Source organism: Epargyreus clarus, unplaced genomic scaffold, assembly GCF_041222505.1.
Source record: "Epargyreus clarus isolate Ecla_fem2 unplaced genomic scaffold, WU_Ecla_fem_2.2 ptg000003l, whole genome shotgun sequence".
Lineage (NCBI taxonomy): Eukaryota > Metazoa > Arthropoda > Insecta > Lepidoptera > Hesperiidae > Epargyreus > Epargyreus clarus.
In genome coordinates this window covers 4830845-4858221 of record NW_027332211.1, presented here as the reverse complement: position 1 = coordinate 4858221, position 27377 = coordinate 4830845, and the positions used below count along the sequence as shown (strand labels likewise).

Here is a 27377-nt window from a genome sequence, read left to right as displayed (position 1 = left end):
CATTTAGATTTCCCCTGTATCCATAACTATTCGTAACTTTCGCATGGAATTTGGTTTCGGCTTCGGATAGATTTTAATTTAGGATTTCCAATAATTTCAATTATAGTTACAGAGCTCCAACCATTCCTGATTCCTTCTGTATTTAGTTAGTTAATTTTAAATTTCCTTACATTATAAATACCGTTTAAAATAAGGTTAAGTGTTGTTCTATATCAAAACCGTATTTTATCGTAAAACAGCGCTGTTTACTTTTTCTTTTGCCTCGTTTTGAACGACATGCTCCACTTTTATTTCCTTTCATGAAAAGCTTTCATGAATTATGAAATTCTATTCTGCCCGCGAAATAGTTCGCGCTAACTCCTATTAAAAGGTTAGATTAAAATCTGTGTTTGAATCTATAATAAGAATATCCCAGATTATACCTTTAATCTTTTTCACTCTGTAACGAGTTTGTGCCCAGCAGTGGGACAAACATGGGTCGATAATGATGATGTTGCTATACTTATATAGGTGGTAGAACCCTTTGTGATTCGACTACGGCGGCACCACACCTATTTCTACCTAATAACATCAGTGTTAGGCGCTGCTGTGTTCCGGTTTGAAGGGTGCGGACATTGTGGGAGTGGGAAACAGACTTTTCCGAGGCGTTCCAACTTAGTCCTCAGGGGTAGCGGCGCATCTGTGGCCGACCTCAGGTAGGAATATCTAATCCTATCTGTGGTTGATTACAGATGTCCATGGGCGGCAGTGTCACTTACCATCAGGTCGACTGCATGCTCGTCTGCTACTCCTATATTATAATAAAAATACTGTCGCAGTAGGTATTCACAAGTTGAAAAGGACTAATGATTAGAAACGTTAACCCAATTAAAAAAACAACTAATTATACCTCCGATAAGGGCACCTTAATGTAGAAATATATATCAAATTTTAATTGCATGTTAAGACGTATTAATTTTTCAATTAATGGGTTTCAATATGTATTAAGTTACTATTAAAAACTTATTTCAAGCATGGAAAAATTTAAATAAAGTTTGATAATATCAATAGGTTGTCGACATGAAGTAGCCGTGTACTTGAAACATAATTAATTAGTTAGTTAATTCATCAACTTCAATGCTTGTAAAAAGATTTTCACTATTCTACGAAATAAATATGGTAGATAATTCTGGTTGAAATTAATCTAGATTTAAAAGAAGAATGTCATGGCATGTCAAACTCCCCGATGTCATTAACACTGTCATTGCAAAATCTTACACAAACAACTTAAATGGCTCATTATTATTGGATTTACAATTTATAATTAAAATTTGTTTGCGTTACACGCGGCATCGAGTCGCGTCACTTAGCTTTTACTTTGGAAGAGATAATGAACTTTGAGAAGGAGTTCCTGTATGAAAACAAACAAGAAGTGACGAACGGGGCCGTTTGGAGTTTCAGCAAATGTTGGGAGTGCGTCATACACGAATACGGGCTGCCGTTCGTACAATACTGCATAGGCGTTATATACGCGGTATATGTATACTGCACTCCCATTAACGTGGTATGTAAATAGGAGAATTGAGGCTGCTAGAACCAGAGTGGCCTAACTGCATTTTAATGATTTTTGACCTATCTGTATTTTCGTAATTTAAAAATGTTGTATAGTCCGCGTAAAACTGTTAGTCCGCTCTGAATATAGAAATGAATAGCGTCGCTATACTAAATTGTATGACTATACCTCCTCGCAACAACTTCAGAGCGGACTATACACTTTTACTTTTTTCCATATTGTAAATCGTTTTTTGTAGTTAGGCTACTCTGGTTCTAAAAGCCTCAATTGTTTCTACGCTAAGCACCATCGCCCGTTATAACGCCACCGGCTTCTCTTAAGTACGAAAGCGCCTTAAAACGTGTATTTTTTTAATATTCAGTCTTAATGCTAAGTGTTACGATAAGGTGTGTTACAGGTGGTTCAGTGTGATTTATATTGCACTTACGCAACCTAAAATGTCCGCGTTTACAACAATAATTCGTAGCCAGGGATACATTTTAATATTATTTCATTTAGACGTAATAGGAAATTATATTTCAATTTCAAAATTAAACAGATTTAAATTAATGTGAAGTCCTCGTCCATTACACGTAATATAATGAATTTTAAGTTCAAAGCTTGAAATTCTACTAAACGGCATATGTATTGCCGTCAGTTTAAAGAGTAAATGGCAAAGTCATATGCCTATACAGTTTTAACGTAGCCTGAGTAACACTTATGTGACCAATGTAAACGATTTAGTTAATTTCGTGAATTAACTTGAACTCATTACGTGAAGTCGCATTTTATTACATTTATCTAAATAACATTAATATATAAATACGATCGCAGTTTATTTTTTTCCCAGCACTTACTTTTGTACAATCCAATGTTATTGTACAATACCGTAACGACTCATTTGAGATTATTTCTTATATAAAATGTGTAACACATTTCGTTTACATTACGTAAATCAATAGAATTATTTATACAATATTTCGCGATATTTGGTATACATTTTTGATCTGAATAATCCAATAACACGTCGTCGTAACACTTCAAAGACACGGTGTCGTAATAATGTAGTAACGTTACAGAACAAAAGTATACCATTTACAATTTTCCGTTCGCACAGGCATTATTTTTCGTTAAAAGCGTGCCGACGGCCGTGTACGTGTTCAACTTCGTGAAGAGCATGTACGTGACGTCACGGGAGAGGATGAAACAGAAGCAAAGTGAATTGGAGGACATTCAGCTACAGGTGAAATGATTAAACTAGTTTTTTTTATAAGAAATACGAACGGAAATCGATGACGATTTTAATGAGGGAAAGATTATAAAAACCCGCGACTTAGCAAAAAGCCTACGACGAATTTAATAAGGGAATTATTATAAAATATCGCGACTGGTTAACAATAAGCCTACGTCACTCCCACAGATTATACGAATCCCTGGACACCTCCATCATATGTTAATGTGCCAAAGTATGAGACAGATACCACAAAATAAAAACGAATTTATTTTGTACAGACACACTCACAAAAAAAAAACCACTCCGAAATCAGGTAAAGATTAATAGGAACCTACTTTTAATGCGTCTTTTTCTTATTAAAGTAGCGAAAGAGCTTTCCGTCCACCTGATGGTGGCCACTCATACCTACACATCTATTATTTAATCAACCCCAAATATGATTTAAGTTCTACCCCTGAGGACTAAGTAGGTCACGTACAAGTATCTCTCCCTTCACACCCTTTAAACCATAATACAGCAGCACTTAACTCCGTTGTTGTAGGGTAGGAATAAGTGTCGCCATTTTGATACCGGAGTGGAACTGTTCTACATTTAAATATACACCATTTCTATCGATCCCCAGTAATCGCTAGCTTTTCAGCTTGGAAAAAAGCGGTTCTAGTTTTTTCTAGTTTAAAAATCAATACACCCTCGACCTACATACCACTGACGTGATTTATTATGCAAATTACATTCACGGCAAAGTATATTTTAAAAAAGAAATCACCGCGAATGTATTGAAATAAATAAAATTGGAATTGGAACTGCAATTACGAAAAAAAATTGTATTTTCTAAACTCATAATGATATCCTCTTTTATAAAATAGTAAAGTAAAAAAACAACTCTGTTTATCCGGACTACGACTACGAAACTACTAAACCCTATAAAGGATAATTTTACATTAAAGTAAAAGGTTAATAAATTACTTTACCCCTAAAATATTCAGAGTCTCTGCCCAAAAATTGGAAAACCGCGCACGTACGTCAAAAGGTCGCAGGTAACATGTTTTGAGGCATAAATCTAATCGTAATAAGGTCACGGTTAATAGTCTGCGGCTCTATGAAATAGTACGTAGTTGGTTACGGAACATCAAGTATGCTCCGACAACGTTAGCATTAATTTAGGGAGTTAGTCCTGTAATAACACCGCAGGGTTAATAAGCGCTACCACTAATTTGATTGCCTAGCCATAATATATGCGAAGTACGAAGCGTTCGACGGTTCGAAGTTCAACGCATTTATGATCGACTTTGGGCAGGACTCGTTCTATTTTGGATTAAACAGGTCTTCATGAGCAAGGAGTTGCCACTTACATAAAAGTTAAATAGTACGCATAAAGTTGTAAAAGTAATTGATAAATTTCAAGATAAAAAGCGGTAGAGGTAGGGGGAGTAAAAATTAGTCATTTCGGTACCTACTACTTACTTCAGTTATTTAGTCTGTATGCCTTTCAAATTAAATGTTCACATTTTAAATAAGAAACATGGTGAGAAATATAGTAAGAAGACTGGTCATTTGTTTCTCCGCTATAATGAAGTAATATAGTATACTACAATATTGTAGAGGTAAAAGAGACCATCTAGTAGAGACATTATGAGAAACGGACGTTTTAAGAACACGTCGCGAAAGAGACCTCGGCGAGCATTACACATTTAGTGAAAAGGGACGTTTTTTAAAAAAGACATATCTTGCGAAAGGCATATTTCAAGAGAAAAACGTTAGAAAATAGACATTTTGGAGAAGCGTCATTCAGCAAGTAAACCTTTACGAGCCATGCCTAAACTTTAACAATGCCAATTAAGCTTAAATATATTTTTTTATCCGATTACAGTAATGTGTTTCGAGCAAATATATGTCTCATTTTTTGGCCAAAACAGATGATTGTAACTCTTATTTTGATTTTATTTTAAGCAGTCAGGTTCTTAGTTTTTATAATTCCTATCTACCTTGTTACGATTTACGTTTAAATTTTGTATTCCAGTAGATCCAGATAGTAAAAACGAAACTAAGCGTCCGTGACGTGGAGTTCACTGAACGTGCGGAGGAGTTGCGGAGAAGTACGGAGAGGCTGCGCAAAGTGCGAGCGAGGGTCCGCGAGGTCATCGCGGCCGATGAGGAGCTGCGGGGCAACTTGCACGAGAGCACGCCTTGGGAGGATACCGATGCGCAAGAGAATGCCTCCCCTGAAGGTAGGTTTTTGCCATATTCGTTACTGTCAGACCAATTCCCTCTAGGGGACAAGAGTCGCCTCACGCAGTAAGCAAGGTTTTGAGCTAGGTATAATCCGCGCCAAACTGCTAGTCCGCTCTGAAGTTGTTGCGAGCAGGTGTAGACACACAATTTTCTATGGCGACGCAATTCATTTCTATATTCAGAGCGGACTAGCAGTTTTACGCGGACTATAAGATAGTAATTACCAGAGACGAAGTAAATAAATTGACTCCTAATGGACGTTGCAGATTAATGCTGATTGCCATAAATACAAGCCAATGAGAGTATGGTATTAATGTGTGTACTGTATTCATGTATAGGAAATATTAAATCTGTAAATTTTTGTTTTATGTAGAATTTATCTGATACTACTCAAGAAAGTGTTTTGAGTAAAGAGTCTATTTAATTAATTTGTCTATGGTATTCACTAATCACGTAACTCGAGAAGATAAACAACCAAAGCAAACATATTTGAGTTTAATCAAATTTGTTTGTTGTTTGCAAGATTACATTGTTTACTATTGTTGGGGTTTAATATTGTAATGTGATAGCGTTAGCCTAGTGTTTTTTTATAATATAGGAGGGTTGCGGGGTTACATTCCCAAGCACGGTTATTTTTAAGTTATAATGTATAGCTGTGGGAGGAGTGCATAACTGTTGGGTATTAAAATTTCAATAAAACCCACACGCAAATTGTACACACTATACGCACGCACACAAACGCAAGCGCGCGCGCGCACGCACACACACACACACACAAACAACCTCAAAGCACACAAACAAAACGAGGATTAAGTTGCAGAAGAACTCTTTTGCAGAGCACGAATTCATAGTGCAATTACTAAAGGAGCTGAAGTACGACCAGGTGGACGGCGAGCTGCCTCCGGACGCGAGCGAGCTGCCGAGCGAGCGGACCGCGTGCTCGCCGACCGACGCTGACGTCACGCAGAACTGCCGCGTGAAGGTCGTTAAAGTAACCAACGTGTATAAGGTTGCATATCTCAAACACTACATCAAGCAAAAGAGGCTTAGACGCGCCACCAGGCAGGCGGTTTTGAAGAAGAAGGTACGTTATGCTCATGTTTGATTTTTTTGTTCCACTTATTTGTAAACGTAAACAAGGCTCACCCGACAATTTCGTCGGGTGAGCCTTGTTCAACTTGACCTGTCTGGTGCTCATTTCGGAATTTTGACAATATCTATATATTTTTTTTTTTATAATATAGAAGTAGCAGACGAGCATGCATTCCACCTGATGGTAAGTGGCTACTGCCGCCCATGGACATCTATAATCAACCCCAAATAGGATTAGATATTCCTACCTGAGGTCGGCCACAGATGCGCCGCTACCCCTGAGGACTAAGCTGGAACGTCTCGGAAAAGTATGTTTCCCTTACCACACCCTTCAAAACGGAACACAGCAGCGTCTAACACTGCTGTTATGAGGCAGAAATAGGTGTGGCGGTGGTGCCGCCGGAGTCGAACCACAAAGGATTTAAAATAATGTTAAGCTCTGATCATTTTAGGAATAAATTTAATAGCTTCCTGAGAAGTATCCACATAAATACAACAGTCTCTGACCGAAAACCTGTCTAAATGTAAAAATCCAGCCCTTCTTAAAATTTTACGGAAGAAAATTAATATACTGCTGATTCACCTATCGTATCTATTTCTTACATATGTTTACATACAATGTTTATTTTCAGATGGAAAATGTTAAGAAAATTCTAGACGATTGGCATAAGACTTTGAACATGGTCATCAACAACAACCTTTCACTTCTCAACATGGACTCTCAATACGTCGAAATGGCATCCCAAGAAGCGATGGGAGACTACCCGAAGCAAGATCTCCGAGAGTTCTCAGATTCGGACAGCGATTTCAGAAATTTCACCGACAATTATTACGAACAATCCGGCTTAGGTTGGGTCCAAAATTCGCAGAGGAATTTCACAAGTGGCTTTGAGGTAAATATTTGATCGTGTAATACTATACCACCCTTGTTTGCTCTCTCAAACTTCCATCCGCCTTCATAACTTATTGAAGTCGACGAAGACCATAGTAGTTTGCAAAGTTTGCACTTAGGCTTCTGCTAATACTAGCTTATAACGTCTTCAAACTAGTCTAGGTAGAATTTTATAAATTGATGTAGATTATTCGCTCTTCGTATAAATCTTCGTACTTCGTTTGGGGCAAAGTTAGTTCATACCTTTCTCATGTAGTAAATTCCGACTTGAAAAGTGTGATCCTCTGCAGGCAACAAGGAACCTGTGATCCACTTCAGGTCAACTGATATTATGATTATCAGATACTATTATAATTGGTTATACATGTCCATGAGTGGCACTGATCCATGTTACTCTATTCGACTTTTGATTTTAAATTCAATAAAGTAACAAAGTACATTTGAATGTCAAAAGACATATTTTAATCAATTCCTAAGAAAATCGTACAATAAATCGTATTATATTCAAGGACGCGCCAGACACAGCTGTGCCGCGGGACTTCGTCGAGCCACAGTACGAAAAGTATCATCACGACGGTTTCCACCGGTCTGAATGTAGCCCGCGGTCGCCCAGCATGCTGGTGGCGCTGCCCGAGGAGACCAGCAGCCAGGTGGCCATCGAGGAGCTCAGGAGCGAGGCCAGCGACGATTACGAGTGTCGCGATATGGGCTCTATATGACTTTTAACTACCTTTTTTTGATTAAAGTTTTTATCGTGTTATTTTTAATATTGGTGTTGTGGATTATTGAGTAGCTCAAAAGTATTGAAATTGAGATTTGCATGTATTCAATGTTTTCAACAATCTTAGTCCCGCCGGGATTCCTTAAAGACTCTGAAGAAGAATCTTAATGTATCGTTTAAATGTCTGTCTGACCAAGGATCGAACCCGGATCGCTACGTGGGTCATCATATAAGAATATAGTCACGTAGAAAAATATAGTTACTTTTTGACGCTTTTTCACTTTTAGTACTAATAGAGGTCGCTTTGTAAAGAAAAAATAATAGCGAAGAAAACATTCATCTTATTCAGTTAAATGGAGGTTTTAATTTACACAGCAGGATTTTCGGACAAAGCTCAAATAGCACAAAAAGGGACTTTTCAGGCTTAATTAAGACCGTAAAACAATCCGAGTGTCCGTTAAATAAATCAGGGGCCCGAAGAAAGACCCAGTGAGGGGTTGACGACCCCGTCGCGAGACGTGAGGCGAACATTACATTGTAATTCACAGCCACTGGTTAAGACTGAAGACCCCGTACCGTTTCCAATATTTAAATACTCGAAAAGTTTACGAAGTTGAAGACCCTTTCAAAAGTTCCTGAAACTTTTCCGTTCGGGAAAAATATTTCTTATATATTTTATATTTATGTAACGCAACATGCCCTTTTTATTGCTTACCTGACTTTTCTACAGTTAAGACACGGAATTTGTTACCAGATATAAAGCCTATTTACTTTTCCGTTCCGAGTTAACCAGAATAACAGGAAAGGGACTGAGATTTTTTGTTCGTGTAAAATATTGAAATATCGGACTCAGTTTTTAATTATACTTTTTTAATTCGAGCACGACGCCGTTGATCTTGCCGCGGACCGTCAGCACTACGTCGCGGTAACGGCAATATACACCACGTTGTTCATGTGTTATAGACACAGTACACAGCAACATACCTGCATCTGCACCGACTGGCAGTTGACGAACTCGACGCTGGAGACGAGGTTGTCGAACACGACCGCGCATTTAGTACACGAGTTCAGCACGACGCCGTTGATCTTGCCGCGGACCGTCAGCACTACGTCGCGGTAACGGCAATATACACCACGTTGTTCATGTGTTATAGACACAGTACACAGCAACATACCTGCATCTGCACCGACTGGCAGTTGACGAACTCGACGCTGGAGACGAGGTTGTCGAACACGACCGCGCATTTAGTACACGAGTCCAGCACGACGCCGTTGATCTTGCCGCGGACCGTCAGCGCGGAGTCGCGGCAACGGAACATGTACACCACGTTGTTCATGTCCGCGTTCTCCACGACCAAGTTCGAGTTGCCCTTCTGGTACTCCTGTGAGAGGAAAATACATTTTGTTGTATAAAATTTATTAAGAAAATAGCATGCAGTAGCTCCAGTAAAGTACTCAAGGAAAACGATCGCATAGTGAAGTAATCATCTCCAAATATATTATTTGATAGAATTGCCAAGTAGCTAGCAGTTTAGCAGCTAGCCATCCACAGATATTTATAATAAACTCTATGCAGGATTCAGATAACAGAAGTCGGCCACCGAAGCGTTGGTATTCCCGAGGACCAAAATTGAATCACATAAGATACCATCACCGTAAAATTTACATTAATATTTGAATTAAGCTTAAATCATGCGTAATTATGAAATACATTTTAGTAATCCAAAGTCCATTAATGTTTCCAACTCACATAATGAATTCGGGTAAAACTATTTCAATGAAACATTTCTAGAGAAACATTGGTTTAGTAACAAACAGATCCAATGAAATGGAAACTTAATTTATGAACAAAATATTATCACAAATTATAAAGTAGATATTTTCAATACGTATATGTATAGATATAAATAAAACTCAATTACACATGATTACTCATTGGTTGTTTGTAAATCGCCACACCTTTATTTTAATGAGTATTACTCACCCTTTATCGTAAAAAGTTGATAGATGTATTCCTTTTTTAAGTGAAAGAGTAATAAATGACATACGGCCCGCCTGCGGTTTAGTGTTCACTGCCAGTTATGGAGACTTATCATTCAAATACCAAATAGATACCAGATAAAAGGACTAGAGTTGGGCCGCACTTTTTATTATATCTATAAGTATATCTACAAAACTGAACAATATCCGTTGCGGGCCGAAGTTCGATGGGTGACCATCAGTTATTTTAATAACCTATATGCGCGCTTTCGTATTTCGGGTGTGGTCCTTAATTTTGATTGTTACTTTGGATAACATTTGGTAAATATTTCTTATCAGAGACGCGCAACCTAATTAAGTATGCTGCATGCTCTCCTAGTAAAAGAGACACCTGTGCCCATCGCAATATAGAAAAGGGTAGCAACCATAAATCAATAAAGTCCAGAAGTCCTAACAAACATTTTCTACGTTATACGTCACAAACATATTACGTATACAGTAGGTACAAGTTTCATCGCGACCGAAGTCGTTTCGCTCGGGAGGGTCACGAAAACAGCCGCAGGATAGTCCTTTATAAATCATGTCCTCAAAGAGGCCCGCCTACATCGCCGCACAGTTTCATCTCCTACGCCATTATGTTCACGTACACAGCGAGTATGTAAACAACCCACGCAACTAGGCAATCAGCGAACGATTTTTGTTACGTGCACTGAAAATGGACTGAGAGATAGAAAAAGTACTAATGTACTAATTAGGGAAACTAATCGGGAATGTTTGTGTATAATAATTATTATTTGGATTTATTACTCTTTTCTGATACAACGAGTTGTTCTGTAGTCTGATTAGCTACCTACAGTTGTAGTATTCTTTTTTAATTTATATTATTTTATAGCACTCTGTGACCTAAACCCGCATTTTAGTCACGCTTTTCCGTGTCCAAAGTAGCCGATTTTTACACTGTACGAATGTCAATACACTACCCTCACAGTTATAAAAAATTAACATCGCTATGAACGTTTCATACTTTTAAATACCATTTGAAAATTAAAAGTGAGTAATGAGTATTTTGTTTAAAGCAATAATTATGTTAATATTTTATTTTGGACGTATTTATAAATATTTTTGCCATTGTGTATATTCTAATCAATAGCATCACTATAAGACTAACTTTTGGGCTGTATCGAGTTTTATTGTTTGTTTTCGACTGTGTATTTTCGCTACACACCAAAGTAGGACATAATATTTAAATTAGGAATCATTATCAAAATTAGCCATAATACTACTCCCGTAGAAACTTGATAAAGCGAACTATTTGTTGCCGTACGACATTCGGATTATCGAAAATGTGGATAATTGCGTTTATGAAGAAAAGCTATTTGATCCGATTGAGGAAGGTAATGTTTTTCGACGGAATGTTTGTACGTATGTATTTTTCATTCTTTGTCAAACTTAAACAACTTCACTAATTTTGACATATGATGTGTCGTTGGATTCATCTAAATTGCAGGGATAAGATAGGCTATATTTTGAAGAAATCGGGTTTTTGGTTTGTATAGTAACTTTCCCGTTGCTATTTGGCTGCTTTCTGGAATTTAAATGCACATATGACACATAGGTAATATAGCTGATCTGCGGTTATTACAAAGTTACTTATTCACGTTTGGCAATCCAAATAATTGCGAATCTGTATAACTGAGGTCCGGATTATAGATTATGTACTGTATCACTAGTATACATTATGTGATTGCTTGTCATATGTTTCTTTAATACGTTAAGGCGGAGTTCTTACTATATGCCATTGGTCTAGACGCCACTAATTATTTAAAGATTTGTATTTATGTAGCCTAAATGGCTTGATGGATTTTGACTTATGTGTGGTGTTAGAATTGCCTTTATCAATAGAGCAGAATAATAGAATAGGCCAACTAAAAAGTTTTAACCCAAAAATCTACTAGGTACAAATTACTAAATTTTAACTAAAACAAAACTTCTTCACATCAAATTTCAATGGTTGTGGTTGTGTCACTTTTTAGTTGTTTCTTTTTAATTCATAATTTTAATTTCAATCATTTATAAGTTTTCCTTTCTTTCAAAATAATTATCATATTTTTTTATATCAATTGACAAGTATAAGCGGGTTTATGTCACACGTGCTATAAAATAGTATACGATACTTGTGACATAAGTAGCCTACTATCTGCACGGCGTTTAGCACCCTCGCTGCGCTCGGGCGCTAACTTCACGCCGTGCAAAAATAGGCTACTTTGGTCACGCGTATCGTAATGTACTATTTATGGATTTGTAGAATAATTTAATTTTTAAGCGATTTTTTTTACACAGGGGTAATGGCTTGAAAGACTGTAATCATCTGAACAATTCACCCCTCTCTTTATCATATGACAATGGAAAGAAAGAGTGTAGAATAGCAATCTAAGATAACATCCACAGCCCAAAACAATATACCAGCGGTAATTTCTTACCAGCTGTTATTCGACAAGTCAAATATTCATCAATGAAGATGTTATTTCTGGATTGGCAGTGGTAGTCTGCGCCAAACTGCTAGTCCGATCTGAATAAAGAAACTAGTCGCGTCGAATAGCAAATTGTAGATATAAGCGGGACGAAGTCGTTGCCGTTTAACACTTGCCTACTGAAACGATTATCGAGTAACAAAATATTCTAGATCAACGTCTAGTAGTAAAAGTATACTCACAATGAGCCACTTCTTCCCGTCGCGCGCGAACACGGGCGGCTTGTCGGGCAGCGCGCCCGCGCCGGGCGTCGGCAGCGGCTTGGCGGGCCGCGCGGGCGCCGCCGCCGCCGCCGCCGGCTTGTACGGCGCCGGGCCCTGCCGCAGCTGCGGGTTCTTGTGCGTTTGCATCTCCGACGTCACCTTGCGCAAGTCTGGCGTGGGGAAAGAACGATATACGCGTAAATTTAACATTTTCAATTTTTTTTTTTAATTATAATGAAGTAGCAGACGAGTGTGCAGCCCACCTGATGGTAAGTGGTGCGCCGCTACCCCTGAGGACTACCCTTTAACAGTACACACAAGCGCTTAACACTGGTGTTATTACTCAGAAATAGGCATGATAATCACAAAGGTCTGAAACCTTATTTACTTACCACCCTATTTACAGGTATTATTTCGGTTTAAGAACTTAATTCTAACAAGAATTTACATTTAATTCTTACGAGTACGTTAGAGTACGTCAGTTCGAGTCCATACGTACTCGTACTAAGTAATTTTTAAATTATGCAATATTCGGTATGTGTACTAATGTTATTATATTTATGATTCACCATTTGGATAATTTTGTAAATACAAGGTATCTGATTATTTATTATACTAGGACTGCCTTAAGCTTTTTTTAAAGTTAAATGTATGAAAACAAGTTCATATGATAAGAACAACTGTCATAAAATTGTAACCTGACGTGGTCAAAAGAAAGGAGTTATAAGATGGCTAACATTATATTTAATTCAATACTGCCAAGAGGGTCAGCGAGGGGTTAAGTCAAAGTTTTATGACATCATCTTTAATTAAATTGCAAATGTATGACATCATAACAGGAAGAAAAGAGGGAAACTTAGATATGGATGCGGCATGCACAGAAAGAAGTCGTAAAACTATTCATATAGATGACCCCATAATTAAATTAGAATTCCCAGTTTTATGGATGCCATGCACATAAATCGGTAGGTATACAAAAGTAGAACATTAATCTAACTTAGTCATTTAAATATCCGCTTGGCAAGTCGGCATGATGACCCATCAACGTAAAACAATAGATGTGAAACATACTACTATCGATGATGAAGAACGCGCGATAAATAATGTATGATAAACCCAACATACGGATTTACAACAAGAAAATATAGGTATTTCTCTGTTTCAATTTTCTGAAAATAAGCCTCTGTATCCAAAAATGCCATTTCCAATTGACGAAGGTACAAAACAAATCTTTCAAAGAAAGGCGAGAACCGAAATAAACATAAATAGTGAATAATTCATTTGTAGTATAAACAATCCCATGGTATTGTTCGTGTCTGAAACGTTGCAATTTGTTTATAATTTCTTATGCAATGCAAATGAAACTTCAACCGAATGCCACGAATTTTCACATTATGTAGGATTGCCAACCGCACTATAATAATAAAGTATTGTGCTCTTTCAAGTTTCTTAACTGTATTATGTTTAGTTAAATAGTACTAAAATAATATAATTATTGATCTCTAAGTTTTCTCATAAAATTATTTTGCCAATACTCTATGTTTTATATAAAAAATCATTCATATGAAAGAATGACAACCCTAACTTTATGTGTCTAGACGTTGTAAGAGTCGCAGATAGAGCTGGATCGGTTAAAGACGAATTTATATACAAACTGTTGAAACTTTCAGTGTTGTCTCAAAGCGCCCCAAGCGTTTTATAATAAAATTCTTCGCTAAAAATGAAATAAATATTTGAAATCTTCAATGGCTGTATTTGTAAAGAAAGTGCAAATGCACTTCAATTAAATTATTTAAATTAAAATATAATTTATTAATTAATAAACGAAATTTTATAGTAACGAAAATGTCATAAGATATTATTATAGTATTCTGACATGCGCCTGAAAATAACATCAAAAAGAAATCTAAATAATCAAACGTTAAAACATTACCCAGACAAAACATAAACTTTTTGCTTCACCAGGTATATTCATTGAGTTCTATTTTATTTTCGCATCCATTATAAGCACCACTGAGAGCAGAGATATCTCTACAACGTATTGTTAATGAAAAATTCAATTCAGTCTCCACAAACACTCCAACGTAACGTTGTTATATACGTAGATATCTACTTGTTAATATTACAACAACTTTGTATACAACGAAACCATTTTAACATTGTCAACATAATGTCTTACAATATTTTTTTAGTTTTATTAATATGTTTGTTGTTCTATGTCTACGTGTTTTAAGAATAATAAATAATTGATATAGTATGCTAAACAGATATCACAATAATTAATGGTATCTGGGATCACATACTAAATAACTTTATAGCTTTTTAACGCATGCGGTATAACGTAAATACTCTATATTTAAATGATAAAGAAATATGGTCATTCTATCTACTACATATTAAATGGTTACTGAATGAATGAGCAAGTGAATGTTTTATCTCCAACTGTCACATATGATATAATAATGTCCATAATAACAAGGATCGTACATCATACAAAGTTGGTAAGAAATATCCTTTGTCATTATTTGAATAAGAATAATATTAGAGTTCATAACAGTTCGCTGGAAAATAAGTAAGAGCGTCCGTATTTCCACATAAGTCGAATACGAAATACTTAGACTTCTAAAGTTGTTGACGATCTAAACTGAGACGACAAGAAACTCAGCGGTTTTATTTATTTATATAATAATTTATGTACACACAATATAAAGGCAAAAGAAAAGAACATAAAGGCACTACTTAGTTCTGTAAGAAATTTCTTTCGCCAGTGAATAGCGGGGGCGGAATGGTAGCGTCCGTGTGCCCTAATAAACAGACGTAAGAACAACATACAATTTTTTTCTTTATCATTTATCACCTGATCAGATTTTATTATGTACTTCTAGAAAAAGTTTTATTTTCTAATTACCTTTATCATTTATTATTCGGTCAGAAAATGGAGAAATCCAAAAGCCAGTCACATTCGGTCAGACAAGAAATAGTCCCTGTTACTAGTGTGAAAACTTAATTCTAACAAGTACGCGATATGTCTTAGTCATAGTATACTCACGGCTAGTGATCCCCTCGCCCTGGTTGATCTCCGCGAAGAGCGCGCTGCGGTCGTCCACGCTCATGTTGGAGAAGTCCACGTCGGGCAGCACGGGCGGCGGCGGCGGCATGCCCCCGGGCGGCGGCGGCGGCGCGGCACCGCCCTTGCCTGGGATCCAAATATGATTATTAATAAATATAATTAGTGGTTTTTTTATACAATGTGGGAGTAGCAGACGAGCAGGCAGTCCACCTGATGATGATGCTGCCCATGGACATCTGTAATCGACCCCAGATAGGATTAGATATTCCTAACTGAGGTCGGCCACAGATGCGCCGCTACCCCTGAGGACTAAGCTGGAACGCCTCGGAAAAGTATGTCTCCCTTACCACACCCTTCAAACCAGAACAGGGAGCATTTGACACTACTGTTGAGGCAGAAATAGGATAGGCGGTGGTGCCCCCGGTGTCGAATCTCAAAGGGTTCTACCATCCTTCAAATAGAATGGTAAATAATAAACAATTAGTGTGATATAAGTGTATTAAAAGAGGGCTACAAGGCCACAGGCTAGAAAAACGTTTCATACGGACTTATTTATCAGGATTTTATAGTCTACCACTGGACAGACTTATTATAAAAGTGGTAGAACTCGTGGTTGGACTCTGGACTGTCAACGTTTGATGTTTTCTTATCTAAAAACCTAACTGTTGTTGTTGTTATAACTTTGTCCTTGAAGCAAAGGATCATTTGAGGACATTGTTATTCAGTGCTCATTCCAAATAAATAGAACGTACACGAAGTGGATTGATCGCAGAGCATTTACTATTTTTTGGACTAAAACAAATCACTTGCAATGATTATTCTAAAGCCAGAAATAAAACGAAAACACAAGTTCTGAATTAACTCATTACTAAGATTTAATAACTCAGGCATAAATATTATCTAAAACATCCATGTTAATTATGTTCAAAAGTTTAAGTTGTATTAAAGCCTAGAATAACATCCGACCTACGAGCCGGCGGCGGTATATGACAGTTTCGTAATACCTGTCTGGGTAAACCACAATTTTAATGCCAGTTTGGCCGACCGCATAAGAGATTCCCTCGGACAGGGAGGATTTAATGTTAGCAGTTTCAAAATAGGCAAATAGAAATGTTAACGTTAGTAGTACCTATAATGTTAGGTACATTACCTATAATGTTAGTACATAGGGTGTTTTTTTTAGTAAATGTATGTGTAAAGTCATGTTGTTAATCTTGATGAAAATTATTAACACTATATAATTAGATTTTTCTGATCAGGAATCAAATGAGTATAAATAAGAAAAATAAACACACACATCCTGTATTAGTGCAAGATCTCATATTGTCGTTTATATCTAACAATCAAATTGTGGAAAGTACCGAATGTTAAATGACAAACTAAATGATAACTCCTACTTAGAAAAATACTTGTCATACATTCACGTACTGATCGTTAACCCACTGTTTGATATTATGCCCATTGGTTTCAATACACGGCTCTACTTAACATTACGAATGTGTAACGTTCGTAATACAGAATCCCGTTGAAGAACAATACTTTTCCTTGTAAACTTTTCCTAAGAATTTTCAAGGAGACGTTAATACAAAAGTAATCTTGCCTTGACCTTCTATTTAATCTACTTTAGCAATAAAATGTGGATGGAGCGACAATTTAATATTAAACCGACCAGCGCACTCCTGTAATCCTGAGCGGGCGAAATATTAAGGCTCTACCCTCCATCTAAATTAGCTGACGGGCCGAAATATGAATTTGATTACTTATGATATCAATTTAATTACTTGTAACCCTATTTATGCGGTATTTTATTTATTTAATACTAATGTGTTTCTTTGCCTTATGATGCCGGTTCTAAAAATAACTGCTGTTATTAATTCGTGTAAATGTAGGAAATGAGATTATTAAGGAATTAAATTAAAGAGTAGGATCTAAAATAAAGTAATCTAATACGGTTGAAACAATATTACATTTTTCACCGATCACAAATCTTACAGTGCTGCCAAGTCAGCTACATCAAAATATAGGGAGCAGGACAGCTTTGTCATCGTGAAATAATGTACCTACTTGGTACAGTTGATACAGATATTTTATGTTTAAATACAGAAATACAAAGGTTCTGTAAAAGTACATACATATGTACATTGTACAACACGTAGGCAAATAATTCATCTTAAAAATTCTCAAAGGTTATTCTTAGAATTCGTTGTCAAATATATATATAAACGAGCGCAAGGAAGACTGTATTCAAAAAAAGAAAATTAAACATCAATCCTCCACTGACACATAATAATCGCAACAAAACAAATCTACACGTTTGTCTGATAAGACGGCTCATTGAAGTGAATATTAATGATCTTGTTCCACCTTGTCGTCTAATGTCTTTAAAGTACAATTGCATTTCGTGGCGTCGCTCGTATTGGCAATCTAGAGACGTGATTGCATTACACCCACTGACATGAGCACAGCGCCTCCGTAGAGAATATTGAACCTAATAATGTCAATTAGGTCTATTACACACATTAGATTTCGTGACTAAATACTATGAGCGGGGATGTGTGAAGCTGCTTCTTTGGCGTAATTTAAATACGGTGGTATGTCGCACTGAATCGATTTTAATAGGACTTTTGCTCAAGGATAGAGGTGTTCACAGTGGATGACACTGCCCGTCGTGGTTTCAATTAAGTGATTAAGCCGTAAATTCATTTGGAAAATACGTTTGTAAATTGTAGAACCAGTACGGCTCGACGGAGGAGTAATCACTGATACAAGTATTCCTAAAGTGAAACAGTTCTTGCGTTTCCGTAGGAGGATGTCTATATCGGCTGATTAACTGGACTTGAATGACGATAATTGTAGTCCAAAGGTGCGGCAACGCAACAGTAATCGGCACATATACATAGAACCCTTGTTCTGTATGGATTTTTTTTACAGATGTAATTATATTTGAAGGTGGTAGAACCCTTTGTAGTTTGACTCCGGCGGCACCACCGCCACACCTATTTCTGCCTAATAACAGCAGTGTTAGGCGCTGCTGTGTTCCGGTTTGAAGGGTGTGGTAAGAGAGACAGACTTTTCCGAGGCGTTCCAGCTTAGTCCTCAGGGGTAGCGGCGCATCTGTGGCCGACCTCATGTAGTAATATGTAACCCTATCTGGGGTTGATTACAGATGTCCATGGGCGGCAGTAGTCAGTAGTCACTTACCATCAGGTGGACTGCATGCTCGTCTGCTACTCCTATATTATAAAAAAAAATTGAGAGTAGACCACTTAACCATGAAGTGAACTGTACCCTCGTTTGTATTTTCAGTTTTGCAAACAAAAATAAGTGACACAAGATTTACCACACGGCGAACCGACCGATAAACACACGGCTTTTTCATCACGCAAATAGCAAACGGGTATGTCGCGCACCTGATGTTAAGTGATGACTGCCGCGAAAGGACAAGGATCCTACTTAAAATTGATGACATATACCTTACTACTTCAAAAAATGAATATTCAAAGCTTTTCATTAATTAATTCTTCTTTATCACACTCTTCAAACCTGAACACAGCAGCGCTATACTACTGCTATAAGAGAGAAATAGGTGTAACGATCACAATCGTAAGCTGTAAGCTTAAGTCACCTTAAGTTTGCAATTTTATAGGGAATTCATTCTAGCTGACCCCTCAAAAGTTGTGTTGCCATGTAAACAAAAAAAATGTTAAGGGTGAACAACCCTTATCACTTAGGGGTATGAAAAATAGCCGATTCTCAAACTTACTGAATATGCATAAAACATTTGGTGAAAACAGGTAAAGCCATTTCGGAAGAGTACGATAACAAACATTGTGACGCGAGAATTTTATATATAAGATTAATAAGAAAAACAAAATTCTCCCTTAACATTTGGTCTATAGTCTATACGCTTTAACGTTAAAATGATTTATTGATATATAATACATACATTTGCATATAAGCACACTCACATTACTTAAAACATAAACTACATTTCGCCCTTAACCCGGCAGTAAAATTTTTACGCAGTGTCGTTATTCGATGTACGCTTGCGTTTACGACCCTTAGGGGGACACGTAAATAACTTTTCATTTAATATATTACTGCGTCTCACAATACTATAAAAGTATTATTTTATATTCGTACTTTGTACGATAATAATTTGAGATATAAATAATCATAATCGAAAAACACGTAACGAGCTACATGTTTTGAAAAACAAGAAACTGTGTAAAGCAGACGAATATGCTATAAAAACCTAATTAAAAACCAGTTTCTTTTATTGTAATTTACCCAGTTACGCCCTACCGAGGCGTATCTAATGACATCTCATATGTTAGAAAAAAAACATAGAAATAAATGTACATAGAAAGACCCGAAAAACGCGACTACTTTTGTCGCAATTATTTGAAAAGAGCTACTTTAGATACGTAAAAAAAAATTGATGTATCATAAAAAAAGAAACTTGGATGTTAAATTATTAAAATGAATATATGCAAGCTTTAATAAATATAAGCAGTCGTGCTTAGATTGAAGCTCCATTAATATGTAAATACAGACTATAAAAGCGACTAACTGGGTATAATTTAACTATCTTGTTACAACAGTGTTTCAGCACGGTTAAATTATGAGATCAGATAATTGAAAAACTTTCGTGAGGGTAATCAATTTTTGAAATATAAAAGACACATTGGAACCCATGTTATTGAATTTAGCCTGTCAAAGAGAAAAAGTGACTTTCATCTCATATAATTCATGTCCCTATTTGTGTCATTTGAGACCGAAAAATCATTCATCTTGCTTCTAATAACACTTATAAATTACCTTTAAGGGACGATGTGTAACGGTACCTACAGAAGAGGAATGAATTTCGGTTGAAATCATATAGTTGTCGTCGAACACAATTTATTAAAATAATATATGTATTTAATAATGTTCACTTTCTTTACCGGCAAAGAAAAACATGGCTAAGATAAGCTAACATTATTCTACATCTTATAATATATTGTTCAGAGATTCTACCAAGAAGTGTACCTATGATGGCAAGATGAGCTTCGTAAGCTATGATAAAAACTCCTTTAATCCTAAGAAATAACTGGTCACGATCTAAACATTAGAACAGTGATACGAATATAAATATGGTTAAAAAACTTACCGGACCAAACCAATCCAGTGGTGTGGTACTGTTTGACGTACGCCTGCAGCTCAGTGAGCAGCTGCACCCAGGCGCGGCACCACTCAACATGGGTCTTGTTCTTCTCCTTCCAATCCTTCAGCACACGGTTCGTGTAGAACTGGCCGGCATCGTTCATCTCCTTCACGTACGGAGCCGGCGTTGGCGATATCGCCACCCATCCTAAAGCGGGGATGCTCTCGGATATAGCGGACAGGTGGTTGAAGTACTGCGACGCGCGGTTCTTCTCGCGGAACTGCTGGATCGCGGATATCTTGTTGCTGGTCGGCGTCAGCAGCTGCATTTGTTCCGCTTCGGACGGCTTGCCGCGGGACACCGCCAGCTGGATGTAGCGGAGCTGCTCCCTAATAAATAAATTTAAAGATAAATTATGTGAGAAACTTTCTTGAAGCTATTTACTATTTTGCTCTCGAAAATCTTGTTAAGATTTAAAGTTTGTTATAATATATTCGTATAATAAATTAGCCCCTTTTAAGACATTCCAGGAGCGCTACGAGGTGGTTGGTAAATATATTCATGAAAAAGACGTCTCCTCGTCCCTTTTGAAGTCTATTTTAATATTTTATACATCCATTGATACTTTACCACAAGGTCAAACGCACTTTATTACTAGTTTTAAAACTAAAGAAGACTATGCTTAAGTTAGATATCTTGTAACTCATCAACATCAGCATTATATAAGTACTTCGTGGACATTTTTATTTTTAATGTCAACGTAGCGCTGAAAAGATAAAGACAAAAAGAAATCTTACTGAAAAGCCTCGTTAACAAGATTCGCGTGGGTGGCCACATCGCCGCCGATCTGTTGAGACAGTTGCAGATAGGTGCGTAGAGGGCCCTGGAACAAATGACACTAATGAGACACCTTATCTTTAGGTATTTCCTTACAAAATTATGGACGAGATTAAGCTCGTCTCGTCTCGGCTATTATTTATACAAAGTCTTTATCATTAAGTAGGAGAAGTAGGTAGCCTAATATTAACGAAGTTTCAGATTGAATTAAATTATAGTCCTATATATTTCCTGACTGTGTTGCGGCACGTTTTATAGAGCCGACAAAGATCTCTTTTCGTTGACTTTCTGCAGAGTGCAGTTCGAACTAACACGTTGTCTTTTTAACCGACTTCGATAAGGACGGGGTTCTATATTCGGCTGTATGTATTTTTGTTGTGTACGCCCACAACTACTTACTTTGGCCTATGCCACGGTCTGCAACTTTGTTAATATGCTTCATTTTGGGCCGAAACATTATAAAAATTGCTCATAAACGGCTTAAACAAAGAAGAAACAATAAGCCAAATGTATTTGGCTAGCTAGTTATTTCTTAGCAAAACAGTTTGCGTAGGTACTTCATTAATTTTGTGCTTACTTTGATCTATGCTACGGTCCGCGACTTTGTTAATATGCTTAATTTTGGGCCGAAACATTTAAAAGATCGCGCCCACATGCGACTTAAACAAAGAAACAATAAGCCAAATGTATTTGGCTAGCTAGTTACTTCTTGGCAAAACAGTTTGCTTAGGTACTTCATTAATTTCACTTAACACATCAGGCTGTCGAATAGACAGAAATATCGCTTGCAGGCTTACGTCAAAATGATAGATGGTGGGGAAGCTCGTTTATCAGACGTGGAAGGAAAGTTACTTCCCACCTCGTACACTGAAATTGATCATGATTTCAATTATTCTACTCAATAATCTATTATCTTATATTTATATAGTTTATAATGTAGTGAAGTTCTATATTTTATATTTTAACTTCTATATTTGGAGTGAAATTGCTTCGTAGTCAACCGGTTATGGCACTCCCTCATTCAAAGTTGCTTGTAACGTAAAATTTAATATTCGAGCATTGTCATTACAGTGCGCAACCTACAATGATATAATGAGAAATGGTACAGTAAGGTTGATTTTTTCAAAATTATTAAATTTTGGATTGTCACATTACAAGCCAATGAATTTCAGTCAGTGAGACGGTATTGTAACGTAACGCACAAAATTTAATCTTGGATTGTTCCATTACAGGCAAATGCTCTGGTGAATAAGCACCTTTATAATAATCGCTTATTTAATTTTCATCTGACAAACAGTTGAACTATATAAATGTTAGTTATCTTAAATGGGAGAATAGTACATTAACCCTGTTAACATATGTAAAACATTATCGGGATTGCATGTGTATGTGTACACACATGTGTGTATAAGATGATATATGCGTATGTATACGCCAAAAAATTTAAAGCGGATGTTACGAGTGATTCACTGCAGATCATAATTAGAATGACAGGGGTCAAGTGCATAACGCCGGTCAAAGTAGAGTAGTATGATTCTAAATTATGATTAACATTCAGGCGGGTTGGTTTATTTTTTTTTTCGCCATTATAATTAAAACATTCAAATTAAAATTTGATTGCTATTGCTCTAGGAAATTACTTCTTAACACATACATCAAAACAAAATCTAAAAAAATCCCCATTTTTCTCTATATCGTCTGTTCGTTTAAACGAACCAAAATAATTAATCCTCAAAGTTTCATTCACTTTGAAAAGTTAGCAATATCTTGCCAAAGTAAAACTTGCCAAATTGGTGCGGTCGCGGTAAGAAAACTTTTTTATCCTCGACAATGTTTTATCACTTGACAGCTCTATTAGGAACACTTAACTTATTCTATGGCTTAGGTCAGGCAGAAGCGACGAGCGGTGAGGATTGTGGACGGGTGGTTGTCTTATCAAATATCACTAAAATACACAGGCGGCGCACGTCCGGGTACTATAACTATGTTATGTGTGAAAGTAGGATGAAGGGCGCCCCTGTCTGACACCTTTTCTGCCTGGCTACGTTACTAAGATTATACACAAAACAGAAAATGCAGTTGTATACTTGTATCTTCATATTGTGTGAGCAGATTTCGCGAATCTTTTGGAATGTTTATAATATCAAATTATACCTACTTGACAACTTTATGTTAATGATAAAATTATTTTTTCTTTTGAGGTTTGATTTTTTAGGTAGGTACCTACTGAACGCTATCGGCATGGTTTTCATTGTAAAAAAATATGTGTGCGTTATTCTTAGAGAGTAAATCCGTTTGCGAAAATAACTCATATGTACGACTCAAATGGGCATAATTTGGTACACCTAACTACAATATTTTGTTTAACCCTAGTCTTATCTTTTTGTTTGAATGACAAAACTAATATTAAGTTACCTACATGTGGGTAAACTTGACGTGCTTGTGGCATAAACTGATCTACCTAATTACCTACTTGTTCTAAACTTTTCACCCCAAAGTCAAAGTTTAACTCGCGTCTCATATGCGGCTTTGTTTATCCAATTACTGGTCGGAGCAAGTGGGTAATATATTTGCGACAAGGTTAATATAATGTGGCCTGCAGCTGCGTACAGAGTAATACATCTTATTGTTATCCTTTTGTTAAAAAAATGCGATCGCATTACGTCAATTCAATTATTCTCGGTAATAACAGACGTGTTCGATTATTTGTTGTTATGAAGTAAGAATTCTTGTTACTCTTACTACTATAAATACAAAGTGAGTTTCGGGGTTTCCAATTAATTAATTATCGCTGTAAATCACCTTTATAAAAATTAAAAAAAAAACATCTCAGACTTAAGTATTAGTTTTTGTCATATTGGATATTAGTAGCAAATTAAGAGCAAGTATAAGATAAAAAATATGAGACATAATAATTAAAATAAATAATAATTGTAAATTGTAGGTAAATTGCGTCACCTTCACCCGTGGAGTTTGTAATCGGATTTGTCACTTCAAGTACAATTCCAATCCAGCAGGATAAGAAAAAAATACTGTCGCTTACAATTTGTAATATCCCCTAGGCCTACACAAAATAAATCCATTTCAATTCAAAGACAGACATGTCGATATCTAGTCAGTGTCACGGACAATGGACATATTCGATACACAAACTCAGGGAAAAAAATAATAATTGAACTACAGTTCAATTGACAAAACAAACAACAAATTGACAAAACATAGTTTATAAGGAAACTTTAAACTTTAACCTGAAAACCAATTGTTGTTGATTTTATTATTTCTAGTTTTATCAGTTTTACAACAGGGACAGATGCAATCCTAATTATACCGTTAAAATATACGATTGATCTTTTTTTGTATATACGATTACATACAAAAAAAAGATACCGAAGTCTGACTAAAATAAAATGGTTCCTACACAAAAGTGAAAAACAGCAAACATGGAACTACCACAAACAAGTCTAAAATAACAAAGTAAATCTTTTTATTTTGCTTCCGTGACATCGAATCAACAAGGGCCATTTTATTAAATTATTGTTTGTCGATCACTTAACTTAAACCGATTTGGTAGATTGTTTGCTGACGCTACTGAATACGTTTACAGAAAAAAATATAAAAACATTCGTAATTCGGAAAACACAGGTTCCTACAGAAAATATTGTACGTATCAACTGTAAAGATATTTAAAAAAGTACCTAATAAAAAATAAAAAAATTGTAGGTTTAATAGTTACTTACTAACGAATGGTAATGGTCGTTGACGCCCATAGACTTACCTAACTACAAATATAATCTTACCTAAAGAGTCCAAGTCGATCACAGACAACTTTCTAGATCTAAAGATTGAATTAGAACCACTGGACGCCGAAGATAGAACCCACCGTATCGAATAAGATCGATACAATCGAATAGGCTGTAACACAGTAGCACGAACAACCAACACGTGTAAAGCAGAACTACTCTAATACTACCTAATATATATAGAATCAGTGCTAAAATTTCTTCAAAAAATCTCCTGCCCGTAGGATGTAATATATTTAGCTTTGTCGGTTTGTTGTTTTTCTTAACTCTGTCAAAGATGACCTTAGATTCTTGGAGATTCCCTTTGTGGTGGTTAATTAATACATTATACGTAGTACCTATCTATTCTGTAAGTTAAGTAGTATTAATACCTAGAAATACACCCTTTGAGTGGATACTAACATAAAATACCAAATGCTTATATTATACTAATGGAATGTACCTCACAGCAGCTTGAAGTTCAAAGAAACAACTTTAAAATCCACACAAACATGTTCACCGTAATTTATGTTCCTAATTAAAACACCCAGAGTTCAAAGCAAATATAATTTCTGCTCACGAACAGTATGTTAATTATCACCACTTTCCTACAAGACTTATAAATACACCTTAGCCAAGTGCGCTGTATTTTAACCTAATTTAGTGATTGATATATTATTTTTGAACCATAATTAGCAGATGCTTTGTATTATTAAAAAACAAACATACAAATATGCTCTATTTTATGGAGCTACAAGATGGATTTTTGCATCCAAGCGAAAACATTTTCAATATTTTAACTAGAGGTGGTAATGTACTACATTTCTGATTACTAATCGCTTTCAAAGTAAAAATCTGTATGCAGCCAAAATCGCAAATTTGTCAAAACATCGGAACCTACAATTATGATATTTTCCAACAGAACATTTTCTCGTAATCGAACAAAATTAAATTGCATAAAAACAATAAGCCCACTATTTAAATATAATCTATGTCACTCCCACAATTGGACAAATCCAATGACACCTCAAATTATTACGTTAAAATGTGGGATAAATGGTTGGTCATCAAAACAAGCATACCTGCACCAAATCCTGGTACCCGTTGACACTCATGCTGTCCACTACGATCTCTTGTATCAGGGGTGGTGGTGTGACGATGCAGACGGGCGACGGCGCGGGCGAGCGCGGCGGGGTGGGCGTGCGCGCGCGCAATATCGGCAGCCGCTCCAACCGCGAGGTGACGCTCTCCAGCCGCTCGATCAACGCTTCTAGCTCCGCAGCTGGGCTCTGGCCTGCAGCTGACGACTCGACTTCACCACCTGAGGCAAAATTAACAGATTACTTAAGTATTTCTTACACAGAGGTGTGCAGATGCGGATTATTTGGGTTTCGCAAGAGCTATAATAATACTTCAGTAATGTGTACTTGTATTTGTTACATTTAGGTATGCATATGTGGGGCATTTTCGTATGCTAGGAGCTTGATTAGTCGCTCTCCCTAAAAGTACTCGTAAGACCACGAAAAAGCGGTCTTCCTATGAGCAGAAATAAAGTCTCCAAAGTCAAAAGTCTGCGAAAAAAGGGGCGATTCCTAAAGGTTTTCAGGGCTAGAGCCCTTTGTATCCACCATTGGAAGTGGTATACGGCTTTATGTTTGTGAGTTGTCAGTACCTACAACAGTCTCATGAACTTCAAATAGAACCGAAGTTCTATCTGAAGTTGATCACAAATACTACTCCTTCAATAGTGCAAGTAACGACTTTCAAGAGAAAATGAGTTCGATCTGAAATCACATCACATCCACAATCACTTTTTTCATGATATTAAAATACAGCAAACAAGGTTGCTATGAAGCAAGAAAGGGTATTCGAATCACGTATCCGAACCACGAGGGAGCTTGCCGGCTTTAAAGTTACATACGTATACTTATTTATTTATCCGATATCTACATAACATACCTACTACCGTGCCACTCACTTCGCACTTTAGTGTGAAAATTTTAAATATTTGGCCCAGTGCAACCCGAATTCGCATACGAAGGATTCCGTAGCATCAATTTTCATTTTTTATTTTTATTTTTTTAGCATTTATTATCATAGCAGTCATACAAACAAGTATAGCATTTTGA

At 36.5% G+C, this 27377-nt stretch overlaps 2 protein-coding genes across 6 annotated transcripts in view; one reads left to right on the top strand and one right to left on the bottom strand.

Annotated features, from left to right (window-relative positions):
* The window catches only part of capt (adenylyl cyclase-associated protein 1), a 51575-nt gene that overhangs the window by 2285 nt on the left and 21913 nt on the right, over positions 1-27377 (bottom strand). For all 5 annotated transcript variants that reach the window (XM_073084528.1, XM_073084540.1, XM_073084511.1 and 2 more), the window contains exons 2-7: positions 26331-26569; positions 21430-21515; positions 20639-21021; positions 15466-15612; positions 12396-12586; positions 8878-9084 (exon numbers count right to left, since the gene is read on the bottom strand). In XM_073084528.1, coding sequence (XP_072940629.1) covers positions 8878-9084; positions 12396-12586; positions 15466-15612; positions 20639-21021; positions 21430-21515; positions 26331-26363 — 1047 coding nt within the window. In that variant the 5' untranslated portion in view covers positions 26364-26569. The remainder of the gene's footprint in view (positions 1-8877; positions 9085-12395; positions 12587-15465; positions 15613-20638; positions 21022-21429; positions 21516-26330; positions 26570-27377) is intronic.
* On the top strand, positions 1412-7748 carry LOC140750844 (uncharacterized). Its single transcript, XM_073084572.1, has 6 exons — positions 1412-1543; positions 2649-2774; positions 4789-4993; positions 5834-6081; positions 6722-6982; positions 7491-7748. Exons 2-6 carry the CDS (start codon positions 2709-2711, stop codon positions 7698-7700), a joined length of 990 nt encoding a protein of 329 aa, XP_072940673.1. The 5' UTR covers positions 1412-1543; positions 2649-2708; the 3' UTR covers positions 7701-7748.